Source organism: Primulina eburnea, chromosome 18, assembly GCF_022965805.1.
Source record: "Primulina eburnea isolate SZY01 chromosome 18, ASM2296580v1, whole genome shotgun sequence".
Classification (NCBI taxonomy): domain Eukaryota; kingdom Viridiplantae; phylum Streptophyta; class Magnoliopsida; order Lamiales; family Gesneriaceae; genus Primulina; species Primulina eburnea.
In genome coordinates, this window is record NC_133118.1 from 26480005 (window position 1) to 26498293 (window position 18289).

The following is an 18289-nucleotide window of genomic DNA, read 5'->3' on the forward strand; positions in this document are numbered from 1 at the left end:
TTATTTTAGATGTTTATATCGACGTTGATACTCTGTAAGATTATTTATTCTTCTCTGATACCTGAAACTAACACGGAGCGAACTTGAAGTCACGAACGAAGTTTTAGAAGAGGATTGAGAGGATGTTCTGGAGTATCCCATCTACTAGCTAAGGACGAACAAGAACTTGCTATGAGATCATCCATATATAGTACTTAACCCACGCTTATAGTGCATTTCTACTTATAAATTTATTTTAAAATATTGTTTTCTTACAAAAAAATTTTAAAGTTAAAAATCAACATAAACACAAATTTTCCCTCTTTTTTTCCTTAAAACTTCAAAAAAATGTATATTGTATTCTTTAAAGCAATTGAATTTATACGAACCCACACACAGTTTGCATCATTGTTTCAGATTCATTCCAAAAATGGGTGCTCTTGATTTATTTCAAAAAACGTTTGTCATGCATTTTCTGCTTTCTCAACTATCTCTAAACCTCCAAACAGACACAACCAATATTAAAACACAACATTTTTCTTGTTAAGGCAACAAGCTGGAGGCCTAATGCATTAAAGGAATCACAGTCAAAACTCAAAACATAACGTTTAATGCCTGTACTTCAGTAATATCACAATCATTCAATGAAATTCTTTTCGAAATTTTCCATTCAGGCTCTAACAACGGAGAGCAAGTAGATATATACAGTTGTTATCGTGACGTTTACGGACCATCGCTATAGAATTTGTATGATAAAAAAGTCACGGGCCTTCGGTTGTTGGTTCCCTAGAGTATTTTTGGCGTAAAAAATAAAAGAAACACAAAGAAAAGAGAGGGATTGTCCCAACAGCAGCTGGAAAATTGCGTTATCTTACCTCATACATTAAAGCAAACACAGAGACACTATATACTATGTAGTGTATTAGGACCATCACCCTTGTTTCACTCCTCACATCATTATTTCTCCCTTTCGCATTTATGATCTTATCACTTGCATCAGTATTCTCAACTGTCATTTTGCAGCATTTTGAGTTGCTCGTGAGTGAGCGATTGATTTCGTGATCATTGCACCGCGCCAATCTTGAAATTTAGTGGATGGATGGAAAATGTTGTTGCCTACCCGTGAATTAAAGTCGCCTAGTGAATCCAGGTTCTTTAGATCATGTGGTTTCTTTATATTTTTTATCTAAGTTTGTCCATCCTGTTTGAATCCAAATTGTGGTTTGTCCATGGTTTACAAGGTGAATAGCATAGTAGCATGGAAAATTGTGGAAGAAACAGTTAATTTTGTGGAAAACATTGTGGATAAGGTATGACCAGACAACATTTAGTGACACAAGAATCTGACTTCCCAAGTATAAACAATTGAATGTAATAAAAAGTAAACTTAGAAGGTAATAATAATATGAATAAATTGAAAGGTCAAACCAGTGGTAAAAAAATAATCTCAATCTGCAACTGTCCAAGTCATGTCATTCTCAAAGATCCAGTGGCAAACCTCGATCTTTCCTGGACCTGAACCTAGAGAAATGAAGGCTCCATGGCCAGGGCTCCAAGAAGATGTATCGATATGACATATGGCGACACCGTGGTTTATGGTTGCCTTCGACTTGGGGTCGAGGATATCGGCTTCAGTAGACTCGAACTTTTGGAACCGAGTGACAATAGTAGAGCGAGTAGGGGAACAAGCTCTGGTGGCAAGACACCGATTTAGTGACTTTCCCAGAGTTGATTCCCCTAACTTTCCCGATCATGATGTCGCCTTTCGACCCTTTTGTGTTCTCTGTGGTACGAACCACAATGTTACGTCCCAGCATGGATGTCGCGAAGTCGATCATATCTTCGATCGAGGTCACACAACGCTTGGTCTCACCCGGGCTAGGCGGTCTCTCGCACTCGCTCAATGAATCGGTCAACATTTTTGACATGGTAGAATTGTCGTCCTCTGCGTGGAAAATCTTCTTCAATTCGTCCACTTTGGACGTTGAAAAGGGTAATTTCGACACGATCACTCGCGGTAAAAACGACCTTTTAGGCATTTTGTCACGGATATCAGGCATAGGGATGACAGTACCACTTTTCAACATCTTCTCCCGGAAGAATTTGCCTGGCTCCACCACCCATTTGCTAACCTTTTCGCCTGTGCCTGCCAAAGAGGCACCCGCAGCCGAGCTTACATTGGGCAACCCCGTAAATGTGACACCCTTTTTGGCATAGTCCTTGAAAGTGTTGTTCACTCCATAAATCTTGAATTCAACTTCTTGACCTGCGGCACCATTGCCATAGCCACTGAATTTATCTGTCCCCTCGTTGAAAGATTTCCCGTAGTTTTCAAAATCCACCTTCGCAGCATTGGAATTCTTACCGTATGATTGGAAATTGTCGTCTCCCACATTGGATTGGTCCCTGTAATTCTTGAAACTTTCGGTGGCTGCATTCCCTTGAATGCCGTAATTCTTGAAAGTATTTTCAGGGACATTGGAATTTGTCCCATATGAAGTGAATGTATCATTTGCAGCATTCCCACTCTCGCCGTAATTGGTGAAAGTCGAGCCCAATACATTCGAATCCTTGCCGTAGTTAGTGAAATCGTTCGCTGCGCCGTTACCGTTTTTGCCGTAGCTGGTGAACTTCTGGTCGCCGGAATTGGCTTCATCGGTGTATGCAGTGAAGGATTGTTTCCGGCCATTGCTATCGTCCGAATACGAAGTGAAGCGGAGATTTGGCACGTTAACCTGTTGGTTGTAGTTGCTGAAATCCCCTGCTCCGCCGGTTGCAACGGTGCCGTAGGTATTGAAGCTCTGGTCAACCACATTTGCCTCCGTGGCGTAGCTGGAGAATTTATCTCCATGACCGGTGGAGTCACGGCTGTAGCGGCGGAACGAGTCCACCGGGAGATTGTCCCCATCGGAATAGTTCTTGAAAGAATCAACCCCCGCGAGCCGGTTATTTCCATAGTTGGTGAAATTTTTGTTCAGGTACACGGCGAAATTCGCATTGCTGTCGTGCTTCTCGAGACTCGGCGATAAATCGGAGAAGCAGAGGAGGATAGCTTTGACGCAGAAATCGGGAAGATGAGAAGATAACGCCCGCTGATCGGCGAGTTTTGAGAAACCGGCGAACTCCACTGCGGTTAACGGCGAAGCTTTGTCGAGCAAGAAAACCGGCATCGGCACATCTGTTGATATCTCTTTCTTCCAGTAACGGATCAAATACCCCTTCGGCGTAAACGGGTTCTCACTGGAAACATCTCCGGCACCGGCGAATCCCACCTGCATTAACATCACACACACATTACGATCAATTACAACGCACATTCAGACACACGCATGAACAAATATCAAGTACATTCAAAGAAAAGATTCCAAGATAACAAATTTATCAAAAAAGATTACAGATTTTTCGAGAACTCACGTAGAAAATCGTGGCAGAGAAGAGGAGAAGGATAGGGAAGAATCTGGAGTGCATCTTGTTAGTGAGAGAAAGAAAGGGACTGGAAATGGCGTGGGTTGGTTCTGGTTGAACTGCGGTGTAAGGAGAAGAGTAATTGAAGAAGGTGGGGGAAAACTAAAAATTAAAAATTAAATATTAAATTAATAAATTATGGATAAAATTTATATTTAAAAAGACAAATAAATAAAATTAAAAATTTCTTATTAAAAAAAATATAAATATCCCCGATCATGCAAATGAGGCCAAGAAGAATGGGCGTTGGAGAGTAGTTAACATGAAATTGTTTTTAATGTTTTTTTTTTTTTTTTGTGAATTTGTTTTAAAAAAATCCAATATCAATGACCAAATTTTTATTAACGTTATTCTACATATGAGTGATTCTCATGTGAGACCGTCTCACGGATCATAATCTGTGAGACCGGTCAACCCTACACATATTCACTATAAAAAATAATACTTTTAGCATAAAAAATAATACTTTTTCATGGATGACTCAAATAAGAGATCCGTCTCACAAATACGATCCGTGAGACCGTCTCACACAAATTTTTGTCTCTACATAAATGTTGTGTGTATGTAAATTGATTTTTTGATGTTTTATAGTTAAGTTTTTTTTATATTAAAGAAATAAGAGATTATGTTTTAGTGAAAATTTTAGAGATGATATTTTTAATATTTTATCAATAATTATACAAATTTATGATATTTTATAACAGTTTCGTGGATTTTATATGATATTTTATATTGTATCGTGCTAATATATATATATATATATATATATATATATATATATATATATATATATATATATATATATATATATATATATATATATATATATATATATATATATATATATATATATATATATATGACAAAAAGATATATATGAGAATTGATTTTATGAACAATAATTATGTACATATATGTAAGAATCGATGACGTGATTTTCATTGTCAGGATCAATGAAATGTTTAGAAGGGAGAGTTGAATAAACACTTAAAATTTCAAATTCTCCCGTTTCTGAAATGTTTTTAGAATTCAGAATCTGGTCTTATTCTTGGAAAGTGAAGTAGACTAATTTGATAAATGCGAAAACAGTCTATAATACTTTAATAAAATTAAAAACAATATAAAGCAGTAAGACATAAAACTTGTTTCTGGATGTTTAAAAGACAAAATCCTTACATTTTCACCCATTTTTCTGTTTCCCAGAAAATATCACTAAAATACTTTGATTTGTATACACTTGTACAAACCCAACTCAGTAGGTTTTTCCTTTCCTTACTGAAAATCCTAGTATTACAATGCAAAACTTAGTAGATTTAATTCTTAGAAAGACTATTTCCTCATATTACAAATACTTCTCACTCTACAGTAGTTGAAACAATGAATTAGTTGTGAATAAAAATAGCACATATAATCTTCTAAATTTGATAAGTTTTAAAGTTTGTGTTGGTTTTCTGAGCCTTTGAAAAGCTTGAGTGTGGGGACCCGGACGCTAATCATGTTCTTAATCGTTATTGGGACTAAATCAATTATCATAATCAGGGTCTAATTTTTTTTTTTAAAATGCGGAAGGTAATGGAATCAAACTCCTATACATATCAGTATCAAAGTATAAATCTCAAACATCATACAATAATTTACATCTCAGGTTTAACACCTAACTATCAAGTGTTTAAACTCTATCTCTAGTCCAAGTCCGGAATCACCACTCTAATCTCGATCTGTCTTCACCTCTGTGACCCTGTACCTGTCCCACCTGTTGTCATGCACACATACAAACAAGACAACAGCCGGATAACTCCGGTGAGATATAAATATCCCAGTATAAACAATGTATTAAATGCAATCATATAAAACATATATAAAAGCATAAACAAACATCAAAACATGTATCTAATCTGATTACATGAATCAATGACTCGTGATCTATTCTTATCTTATCTCAATTCTAGGGATCCCAATCTAATTTAGACTTTGGTATGCTGTATCGAGTGTGTCTGAAATAGACGTCGATCTACATCTGAAGCTCGTCGATACACCGTAAGTCTAGAGTCTTATCGGTTCTGAGAAAGACTCGGCGGTTCTGCCCTAGCTAGGCTGTCTGCCCTAGACTCTGACTCTGACTCTGTTCTAAGTCAATACATTCACATATCAATCTGATAATCTGCAAATATCAATGCAATAAAATAAAGTATGTGATTTAGGGAAACTCAAGTCAAACCTAACTCGAGTTGTGCAATCCCGAATCAACATTTATTTATACATGTCTTGCTGTCGATCTGACACAATCAAAGTCTTGATTCAACGTCTGTCAATACTCAATCTGGCAATGACAATACCAATATTCGGTATCAATATTCTAATCAAATCACAACATCTCTGTTTTATCAAATTCTGACAGTACAATCGTACAATCTTGCGATACTGATAATACTATATCAGTCTATATCAATTCCAATCATTTACAATCAACCACTGTAACAATCTGATATCAATTCTAGTCAATTTCATTCTGAAATTCATAACAATTTCATATTCAGTCCGTTTCTTAATCTGACTTCGATTCTACGCTGTCTAACATGTCAAGAACCACATATATGACGTGTATTCAATTCTAACAATATCATAATCTCAAAACATGTCAAAACGTAGTAAAACTTACGTCCAGTTGAAGCCTGCGTTGCTAGGAACACAACCCCGAAGTCGGATTTAAAATCTAACGGACGGATTTAAATATAAAGGCGTAAGGATTTTTACGGAGAGTCTCGGTGCATTTCTATACTTCTGAATTGTAAATGTTTATCTGTATATACATATATATATTCTACGTTGCATGTCCGAGCAACGTGTTATCTTTTTGTGAATTACGGTCGGCGCTCGAGCGGTACAAATCTACCGCTCGAGCGCGGTATCTTCTGTCCAGCAATTTCAAGTCGCACTCTTGGCGCTCGGGCGGTCAAAATCTACCGCCCGGGCGTCGAACCTTCTGCCCGCGACGAGAATTACAGAAACATTGGCGCTCGTGCGGTTGTTTTCTACCGCTCGGGCGCCGCGAGTTCTGTCCCCATATTATGTAATTCCTATTCTTGGTTAAATTCGATCTCGTAAGGGCCCGTCTATAATCACATTAATTCATACTCAATAATCTCCACTTAACATGATATAAAATCTAGGGCATTACATTTCTCCCCCCCTAAGATACGATATCGTCCTCGAAATTACAAGCATTCAATTGTATCAATAAGGAGTATATATACAAAACTGTATACAAATTTATATTATCTAAACAACTCTGGGAATTCTTGTCTCATATCTGATTCAGTCTCCCAGGTTGCTTCTTCTACACCATGACGAGTCCATTGCACTTTCACAAGTGGGATCATCTTCGTTCTGAGCTGTTTTTCTTTGCGATCAATAATTTCGATCGGTTTTTCAATATAGCTCAATGTCTCATCCAGCTCGGCCTCGTCTGGTTGTATAGTATGTGAAGCATCAGGAAGGTACTTCCTTAATAACGATACATGAAAAACATCATGTATCCCAGATAATGAAGGCGGTAAAGCGAGTCGATAGGCACGATCTCCTACCTTCTCAAGAATCTCATAAGGCCCAATGTATCGCGGAGACAATTTCCCTTTCTTGCCAAATCTGACAACTCCTCTGAAAGGTGAAATCTTTAAAAATACTCGGTCTTTTGTCTCAAATACCAACGGTCTACGTCGAACATTGGCATATTTGGCATGTCTGTCTTGTGCTGCCTTCATTCTCTTCCGAATTAGCTTCACTTTTTCTGTCATATCTCTAATCATATCTGGTCCAATTTCAGGAACTTCAGAGATATCATCCCAATATAGAGGGGATCTGCATTTTTTTCCGTACAATGCTTCGAATGGTGCCATCTCAATACTCGTCTGATAGCTGTTGTTGTACGAAAACTCACAAAGAGGCAATGCATCTTGCCAATTAGTGCTAAAATCCAGCACTACAGCTCTCAGCATATCTTCCAATGTCTGGATCGTCCGTTCTGACTGTCCATCAGTCTGTGGATGATATGCGGTACTAAGATGCAACTTCGTACCTAGAGCTTGCTGCAAACTTTGCCAGAAGTGCGAAGTAAATCGAGGATCACGATCTGATACAATCGACTTCGGCACTCCATGCAATCTGACCACTTCTCTGACATAGATCTCTGCCATCTGGTAAAATCTGTACGTCATCTTGTACGGAATAAAACATGCAGATTTGGTCAATCTGTCAATTACGACCCAAATCGCATCACAACCTCGGGAGGAACGCGGCAGTTGCGTCACAAAATCCATGGAAATGTGATCCCACTTCCATTCAGGACTAGACAAGCTCTGTAATAAACCTCCTGGTTTTTTTCTTTCTGCTTTCACCTGTTGGCAATTCAGACATTTGGAAACAAATTCGGCGATATCAGTCTTTATTTGTTTCCACCAGAACTGTCTTTTCAAATCATTGTACATCTTTATGCCACCAGGATGAATACTGAATCGACTGTTGTGCGCTTTTGACAATATCTGTCGTCTCAACTCTGAAATATTCGGCACAACTAAACGATTATTCACGTATAAAACGTTATCACGTACCTGATACTCTGATCGATGTCCTGCTCTAACCATCGATACTGATTTCTATATATTCTGATCAACTCTCTGAGCTGTCTTAATTTTCATAATCAGCTTTGGTTCTACTTGCACCGTATAGAGTCTCAACGGTCTATAATCTGTTTCAAATGCTAATCCAGACAAACAGCAGTCTTCTATCAAATTTGAAACACCAATCGTCGACAAGGATAAAGAACATACTTTCGACTCAGTGCGTCTGCTGCTGCATTAGACTTTCCTGGATAGTATTTGATTTCACAATCAAAATCTTTAAGCAAATCAAGCCATCTTCGTTGTCTCATATTCAATTCAGATTGTGAAAACAGATATTTCAAACTCTTATGATCAGAATATATCTCAAACTTCTCTCCATAGAGATAGTGTCGCCATATCTTTAATGCAAAGACAATGGCTGCCAATTCTAGATCATGAATTGGATAACGAGTCTCATGTGGTTTAAGCTGTCTTGAGGCATAAGCGATGACATGCCCTCGTTGCATCAACACACATCCCAACCTTCTGTGAGAAGCGTCGCAATAAACCACAAAACCACCAGTACCGGATGGAATAGTCAACACCGGTGCACTTGTTAACCTCTTCTTCAATTCCAGAAAACTGGTCTCACATTCTTCAGACCAAACAAATGAAGCATTTTTCTGAGTCAGCTGAGTAATTGGTTTAGCTATACTTGAGAAATCTTTAATGAAACGGCGGTAATATCCCGCTAAACCCATAAAACTGCGAATTTTGGGCACTGATGTCGGTCTTGGCCAAGAAATCACGGCTTCCACTTTACTGGGATCAACAGATATACCATCTCCAGATATAATATGACCCAGAAATACTACATGTCTTAGCCAAAACTCACATTTCGACAGTTTAGCATATAATTTCTCAGCTCTTAAAATTCGCAACACAGTTCTTAAATGCTCAGCATGCTCACTCATATTCTTTGAATAAATCAAAATATCATCGATGAAAATAATCACAAAATCATCGAGATATTTCTGGAAAACACGGTTCATCAATCCCATGAATACAGCTGGAGCATTCGTCACACCAAATGGCATGACAATAAATTCATAGTGTCCGTACCTGGTTCTGAATGCTGTCTTTGAGATATCAGAATCTCTGACTCTCAGCTGATGATATCCCGATCTCAAATCGATTTTGGAATATACTGAAGAACCCTGCAACTGATCAAATAAATCATCTATGCGTGGCAAAGGATATTTATTCTTTATCGTTGCCTTGTTCAGTTGCCGATAGTCGATGCAGAGTCTCATCGAACCATCTTTCTTTCTTACGAACAGTACTGGAGCACCCCAAGGAGAAACACTCGGTCTGATGTACCCCTTGGCCAGTAAATCTTCCAACTGATCCTTCAATTCTTTCAATTCAACTGGTGCCATTCTGTACGGAGCTCTAGAAATCGGTACTGTACCTGGCATCAGTTCAATGCTGAAGTCTATCTCTCTAACTGGAGGTAATCCCGGGATCTCATCTGGGAAGACGTCAGCAAACTCACGTACCACTGGCAGATCTGCCAATGCTGGACTCGACTTCTGTAAATTTACTGAATATACAAGGAATCCTTCTGCTCCTTTCTGTAACAATCGAGTCATAGTTAGTACGGATATTAAAGGAATTCTCGATTTAGAACCCTTCCCGTAAAATTTCCACTCTTCAGCCATATCTGGTCTGAATCTCACTATCTTGTTGAAACAATCAACTGTCGCTCTGTACTTGGTTAGCATATCAATACCGATAATACAGTCAAAGTCAGACAACCCAAGTACAATGTAATCTAACTCAATCTCATGCCCGTCATACTGTAGTACACAACGCTTAACGGACTTTACCGATATCAAACCTATCCCCAAAGGCGAAGAGACAGACACTACAGTAGCTAAAGACTCTACAGGCAATGCATGACTTAATGCAAATCGTTCAGAAATAAATGTGTGTGAAGCACCGGTATCAATTAATACGTAAGCAGGATAACCACATAAAGAACAGTTACCTGCCACAAAGTCATCTGGTGCTTCCTGGGCCTACTCTTCTGTCAAAGCGAAGACTCTGGCATGCTGTCTCGGAGGCTGCCCAACTGTCTGGCTTCCTCCTGGCCTCTGCTGTGACTGAGCTGGCGCTGGCTGAAAGGTGTGAACAGCAGCTGATCGTCTCTTAGTCTGTGCTGCTGATCCTGATGACTCGGCCCCCTGAGCTCTTTGGGAACCTCTCTGGGGACACACTTTAACGAAGTGTCCCGGCTGTTTACAGACATTGAAACTACCAGTCACTCCCTGGCATTGCTCAGTAGCATGTCTTCCTCCGCAAGTCCTGCAGTAAACTCCAGTGTAACTCTGGCTCAGTCTGGAACCACCGGAGCTGGAAGAACTACTGCCAGATTTCTTGAATTGCTTTCCCCTGGCTTTCAAAAATTCTTTCTTTCCTCCACTACTGCTGCTACCCTCGAATCTGGGAGGTGGTTGCTGTGGTCTCGGTGCTGGAGGCACAAATGAAGCCCCTTTCTGTCTCATCAGACCGGCTTCTGCTCCCTTAGCTCTGTTCAATGCATCAGTAAAATTATCCGGTCGCCTGGTGTTAACCAATGTGAAAATGTCGGGGTTCAGGCCATTGATGAACTGGTCAGCAGTAGCTTCTTCGCTGTCAGCCACATGTGGAGCAAATTTCAGCAAGGAGGAGAACTTTGACACGTACTCCTCTATGTTCATCGGTCCTTGCTTTAGATTGGCAAACTCCGCCCCCTTGTCCTTCCGGTACGACACTGGAAAGAATCGTTGATAAAATTCAGTTCTAAATATATTCCAGGTAATATTCGTACCTCTATGCTCCATGGCTCTCTTCCTCGTAATCCACCAGTCCTTGGCAACATCGTGCAACTGGTGTCCAATCAATTTCACTCTCTTCTCATCCGTATACTCCAAGGATTCGAACAACATTTCTATATCATCGAGCCAACTCTCGCACTCCACAGCGTTCTCTGTGCCTTTCAAGGTCGGCGGATGAAATGACTGAAATCGTTTCAGTAACGTTTCCATTGGAGTCGGTGTGACATCCATTGGAGGATTTGATGTACTTCCCTGTTCGGGTACTCGTCTCGGAGGCATATCTAATAATCAAATAGATTATTAACAAGTACAACAATTCTGTTTCAATCCTCCTCTGATCATCTTACTGCTGATCTAGAACCAATACTGATCCAATCTCAGTAAAACATATTACTATATCAAATCAGATAAACAAGTAACATGTAATAAAGCAGTAAGACGTGCTAGCATTCAAAAGCAGGAAAGAAAATCTCAATCTACCCCGCTCACTAGCCTCTTCTATCTCAATCTAAAGGATCTATTGCTCTGATACCACCTGTTGTGGGGACCCGGACGCTAATCATGTTCTTAATCGTTATTTGGACTAAATCAATTATAATAATCAGGGTCTAATTTTTTTTTTTTAAATGCGGAAGGTAATGGAATCAAACTCCTATACATATAAGTATCAAAGTATAAATCTCAAACATCATACAATAATTTACATCTCAGGTTTAACACCTAACTATCAAGTGTTTAAACCCTATCTCTAGTCCAAGTCCGGAATCACCACTCTAATCTCGATCCGTCTTCACCTCTGTGACCCTGTACCTGTCCCACCTGTTGTCATGCACACATACAAACAAGACAACAGCCGGATAACTCCGGTGAGATATAAATATCCCAGTATAAACAATGTATTAAATGCAATCATATAAAACATATATAAAAGCATAAACAAACATCAAAACATGTATCTAATCTGATTACATGAATCAATGACTCGTGATCTATTCTTATCTTATCTCAATTCTAGGGATCCCAATCTAATTTAGACTTTGGTATGCTGTATCGAGTGTGTCTGAGATAGACGTCGATCTACATCTGAAGCTCGTCGATACACCGTAAGTCTAGAGTCTTATCGGTTCTGAGAAAGACTCGGCGGTTCTGCCCTAGCTAGGCTGTCTGCCCTAGACTCTGACTCTGACTCTGTTCTAAGTCAATACATTCACATATCAATCTGATAATCTGCAAATATCAATGCAATAAAATAAAGTATGTGATTTAGGGAAACTCAAGTCAAACCTAACTCGAGTTGTGCAATCCCGAATCAACATTTATTTATACCTGTCTTGCTGTCGATCTGACACAATCAAAGTCTTGATTCAACGTCTGTCAATACTCAATCTGGCAATGACAATACCAATATTCGGTATCAATATTCTAATCAAATCACAACATCTCTGTTTTATCAAATTCTGACAGTACAATCGTACAATCTTGCGATACTGATAATACTATATCAGTCTATATCAATTCCAATCATTTACAATCAACCACTGTACCAATCTGATATCAATTCTAGTCAATTTCATTCTGAAATTCATAACAATTTCATATTCAGTCCGTTTCTTAATCTGACTTCGATTCTACGCTGTCTAACATGTCAAGAACCACATATATGACGTGTATTCAATTCTAACAACATCATAATTTCAAAACATGTCAAAACGTAGTAAAACTTACGTCCAGTTGAAGCCTGCGTTGCTAGGAACACAACCCCGAAGTCGGATTTAAAATCTAACGGACGGATTTAAATATAAAGGCGTAAGGATTTTCACGGAGAGTCTCGGTGCTTTTCTATTCTTCTGAATTGTAAATGTTTATCTGTATATACATATATATATATTCTACATTGCATGTCCGAGCAACGTGTTATCTTTTTGTGAATTACGGTCGGCGCTCGAGCGGTACAAATCTACCGCTCGAGCGTGGTATCTTCTGTCCAGCAATTTCAAGTCGCACTCTTGGCGCTCGGGCGGTCAAAATCTACCGCCCGGGCGCCGAACCTTCTGCCGGCGACGAGAATTACAGAAACATTGGCGCTCGGGCGGTTGTTTTCTACCGCTCGGGCGCCGCGAGTTCTGTCCCCATATTATGTAATTCCTATTCTTGGTTTAATTCGATCTCGTAATGGCCCGGCTATAATCACATTAATTCATACTCAATAATCTCCACTTAACATGATATAAAATCTAGGGCATTACATTGAGACTTTTTAATAATTGTTCGATGTAAATTCAGAGTTTAAGAGTTGAAATATTGTGAATTCTTGATAGATCTCTATATAGTTGATCTTTAACATTTAAGAAAAAATGACTCTTTTTCTCGTTAAGATTACCTGAATTCAAGAATAGCTTTGCTTAAAAGAGTAATAAATGATCTTATACGATTCATTTAATGTCATTAATGAAGTGTATTTTTGTTCAAAATGGTCATATTATATAGGGACATCCTTTGATGAAAAGTACACAAAAAATTTATCATCGGTCTCTTGTTAAGGATTATATGATTCGATGTTAGTCTAATATCTTTTTATAAGATACTAACATGAAGTCTGCTGCTTATGGTTTTCCTTTTAGGTACTGGTTTTCCTTAGGCAACACATCACCACAATTAAGATAACCTTAACAATTTTTCCATTTGTGTTGATGCTAAAACACAGAAGATTATAAATTAGATCATATAAGATAAGTGCATGAATAAGAAAAATGAGAATATCCGGATCAAAGCAATGAATATAGTAAATATAGCCAAAGTAATAAAAAAAATATGATATTAAGTCTACTCGTCATCATTTATTTCCTCATCTATACTCTCAACTTGATCTTGTGCATGTTATGTTTCTTCTTTTGCTCGTCTTCGCTAATAGACAACATTTGTTTGGCCAGACGATCTTTGAATAGGTCAAAAGCAGATTCAGCATCATCTTTCTCAAAAGTAATGCCCTTGAAAACTTCAATGATTTTGTTGCAATTGAGCTAACATCCTCCATCCCAATTTCTAAGGCACTCTGACCATCAAAAAATAAATATTTTGCATCCATACGTTCTTTAATCTTTGCTAACCTAGAAACACACATTGACTATTCAAAAGAATTGTCCATTGGATGCCCATAATATAGAACCAGGGTAGAAGTTGGATCAATAATGAGTTCTGGTTCAGTAGACATTTGAACAATATATGTATTCACAGGCATATTTGATTTAGGATCAGTAGACATAATTTCCATCATTTATTGTTGATGATTAGGGGTGGGAAAAATACCGAAATTACCGAAAAATAATCATACCGTACCGACATTTTTTTAGGTATACCACATTTTTTCGGTATATCGAATTTTTTTTCGGTATCATTATGGTATTGGTGTGAATTTTTTCCATAGAAAAATTTCGGAATTTCGGTATCGGTACCGATATGAATTTTTTGATATCGATATTTTTGCCACGGTATACCGAAAATCCACCCCTATTGATGATCGACAGAGAAAATTTCAAGATTAGGAAGCATATATTCTTGGACTTATGGAGCTTCAGCAACATCAACAATCAATTCTTCAATTGCAAGGGTGATTGAAACGTAGGTTGTACAACATAGGCTATCGAATCATCAGCAGCAGAAGAGGGAGCATCAATAGTGACTTATGCATCAGCTTCTCGAACAATTGTATTTATTACTTCTTCTATTGTTGAAAACTCGCGAACAAACAAGAGCGATGAAGAAGTTGGTGGAACAGGTGCAGCAACAGCAACATCAAAAACTCGTATATTTGAATGTGCAGGAGTATTGGAGACATCATCCCTCGCATTTTTGGTTTGTTCCTCAACTGACTTGACCTTAAAAGGTTATGGAATGCCAACCCCAATATCTTCACCTAAATTCTTCTCGTTAAGCATTACTGAAATATTTAAAGTTCTGAAATAAGAAGATAGTTGAATTATTACTTCTTGATCATGAAAGACAGTTGGACATTAAAAATCATAACTTGTATTTAGAACAACCAGTGCCTCACTCAGCTTTTGAATCTTGAGCTTCAACATTATGTAATTTCTTATATTTATTGCTTCAATAACATAACATATTTTTTTTCAGCAGTGAATACCGTCCTTTCATATTTTAGGGCCATGGAAAAAGCATCCTCGGCCTTGAATGCTGAGAGATATTGATGGAATGTGCATATTTTTACTCAGTAATCAAAGTATGAAATATCTTTTTCAGTAGATATTTTGATTTCTTACATGTGGAGATTGATGGTTGTCTGAACGGAAGACTTGAGGCTTGTTTCCACTGGGTCTTCAGGGAGAACAAGCATTTTTCCTTTGCTTTTGTAAGTGGAAATTGAATTCTTAATTCCAGAATGTGCGGATTATGGAAGAGGATCTCGAATAACCACTTCCCCTGCTGGTCTGAGAGCAATGAGAAAAAAATTAGAGCTCTAGTTGTTGGTCTCTTTGGTGCGGAGGCAAGAACTTGAGTGTTTTAGGGTAAATGTTCTTGGGGGCTTCTGGTGCAACAGCAGTGGCGGCAACATCAATATGTTTAAAAACTTGGTGAAGAGGTAGGTTATCATTCTCAGAAGGGACTGGGGTGGAGGATATATCTGCAACCGGTGCATTTTCTTGATTTTTAGAGTAGGTTTGGATCTCTTCTTGGCTGGGGTTCGTTTAGGAGAAGGTCGAATGGGAGCATATGTTGCAATATTTTATACCCGCAAGTGTACAGTGTCAAGTTTTAGAATTCGATAGAGCACATATATCGATCTCACATGGAGTGTAGTTTAATTATAAATTAATTAACACAATTAAAATAATCAGACTTTATTTAGAAAATTTAATAGTATTTTTGTTTTTAATTATGAACTAAAATTAATGAAAGTGTGCAAAAGAATTAAAATAAGTGAGAATAAGAATCTAGAGGTACAATTTCACTTGGTTTACATGATATTAAGTTATCATTGACATCTATATTTATAATTTCAACCCATTTACTATCCAAGAATTATCAACTATTCATACTCCCTTTCTCAAGTGGTTCATATGAATCAATTACTTAAAGTCGATTTCAATATCCCTATTAAAAATCAAACAATAAATAATTTCAATAGCACAATAATTTTTTTTAATGGATTCGTTGGAGTTATAGGCTTTCCAAACTCTATAAACACTAACGATATATTTTTCAACGGTCATGTTCAAATTCTCCTCTCGCGAGTGATAGTTTTCAAATAAATATGAAAATCCAATTAATGATCAAGTACTTCGAATATATAAATAAAAAATTCATAAATAAATATTCAACCGAGCTACATAGTCCTCTAGATTTAATAAATTAATTCATGAATGAAAAATGAAAAATGAAAAAATAAATTCATGTTCTTCAACATCACTAATAGACTAAAATTAAGTAAGAATAAGAGAAGAAGAATCGAATCAGAATTGCGACTTCGTCCCCGATAGATAGAAGAATCGAATCAGAATTGCGACTTCGTCCCCGATAGATTCACTCTTCGTCTTTGTTCTTCGTTCACCCTCTCTTTCCGGTTCTTTAGATTTTTGTGATTGAATGCGGCTCCCTTCTTTTCTATGGCTAGGGTTTAAATTTTTATATGTGCGTGAAATATTGTGAAAACCTAAGGAAAAGCCAGTCAGATTCTGCGTCGGCAGGTGCACGAGCTTTTATTGTTCCTGGTCTCTTGTGTGCGTGGCTGCGCAGGATTCCACGTGGCTATGTGCGCCTTTTTTTTCGCACAACCGCGTGCGTGGTTCTTCCTTTGTGTGGTATGCCCTCTTTGGTGTGCGTAGGCAGCGCACTAGGGTGCATCTACTTCTGTCTCTCACTTCTTCTGCTTTCTTGTTCACTTCATTCTTCCATTTCGGCATTTAATTTTTTATTCCTTGTTGGTCGCAAGTTATGTGCTCATGATTGGTTCGTACAATGACATAAACAACTTTCAAAACATGTAAATTTTCTCGATATTCGCATACTTTCATGTCAATTATTTGGGTAATTTATGTGAAAAAATTACACTTATCAGCTGACGATTTTTCAGATTCGGTTTGTTCAGAATCATTGATCATAGTTAAAATTTTCCTCTTGGTATTTTTCTGCTTTTGAGCAGCTTCCTTGTTATCCCATAATTCTTTCTTCGCTTCGATAAATTTAGGCACATAAGGTTTGGGTCGAGAGAAACCACATTACTAGCATCGAGCATAGTAGTGGAGGTGTCATCGTTTTCAGAGGTGATTCCAAACCAGCATCCTTGAGAAGTTTGCTGATCTGCACTGGAAAGCCAGTCCAACTCTTCTTCTGGACCATTTCTGAAAGTGATTTAAACATAACATAGGCCTAGTTGACTTGAGTTCCAGTAGTAATGGCACACATCACTTGGACCTTCTCCTTTGTTAATCAATCAAAGTCTCCAGCTTTTATCAAGATAGCTTATACAGTGATATCAGCCAAGGCTTAAAATTCCATTTTCAAAATTTTTTTGAATCAAGATGGAGATGGATCTTTTCTGGAGCCGAAAAGTTCTTCTGAATTGTAGCAATATCTTCCTTGGAAATGGCCGAGAAATCAAAAATCCCAGACGTGGGAAGAGAGAAAATAGAGCTGAGAATAGCTTCATCAATAATTAGAGTTTTGTTGTCGTGAGATTAGACAACCTTTCATTCAGCAGAGATAGAAGCTTTGGCATAGAAATTAGAAGCGGCGGAGTTTTGTATATGATTATTGGAGTTTCCAAAAATGAAAGGAACAAAGGCCAGATGTCTCCAAAGCCTTGAACATGGCCATAAGGTTGACATCTTGAACAATGTAGACAGATGCAAAGTACATTTGGTAAGCATTCCGAGTATATTCGTTGGCCATTTATTCGATTTGAAGGTTAGAGCAGAAAGTAAGATTTGCCAATGGTTGTAAAAATTTTAGAGATAAAATACAAGGTTCAAAGATGAATAGATGCAAAGCAATATATATATATATATATATATATATATATATATATATAGATATATATATATATATATATATATATTTTAACAAGCAGTTTTAAAAAAATGTACAGCCATAAGTTACAAACACAATGACACGTGTCAATATGTTTGCGGTCAGTTTCAAAAATTTAAGAAAGTCGTTCTGACAGACCGACCAATTGCATAAAAGTGCGAGTTAATTTTTTGATAAATAAAAACAGTTGGTTTCCCAAGAGTCGGTAAATGACAAAAGCAGCACATACTATGCATTTGATAAATTATATGATAAGTTATGTTGGAACATTTATGTTGTAATCTTAAAAAATGACTTAATGCAAAACTGATCTTACCTAAACTA

The 18289-nt window shown here is 37.7% G+C and overlaps 1 protein-coding gene across 1 annotated transcript; it reads right to left on the reverse strand.

Annotated features, from left to right (window-relative positions):
* Positions 1 to 1292: 1292 nt before the first annotated feature.
* LOC140820199 (polygalacturonase-1 non-catalytic subunit beta-like) lies at positions 1293 to 3517 on the reverse strand. Its single transcript, XM_073180527.1, is given in 3 exon segments — positions 1293 to 1612; positions 1614 to 3251; positions 3394 to 3517. Coding segments are annotated over 3 exon segments (1878 nt in total). The 5' UTR covers positions 3448 to 3517; the 3' UTR covers positions 1293 to 1426.
* Positions 3518 to 18289: the final 14772 nt, after the last annotated feature.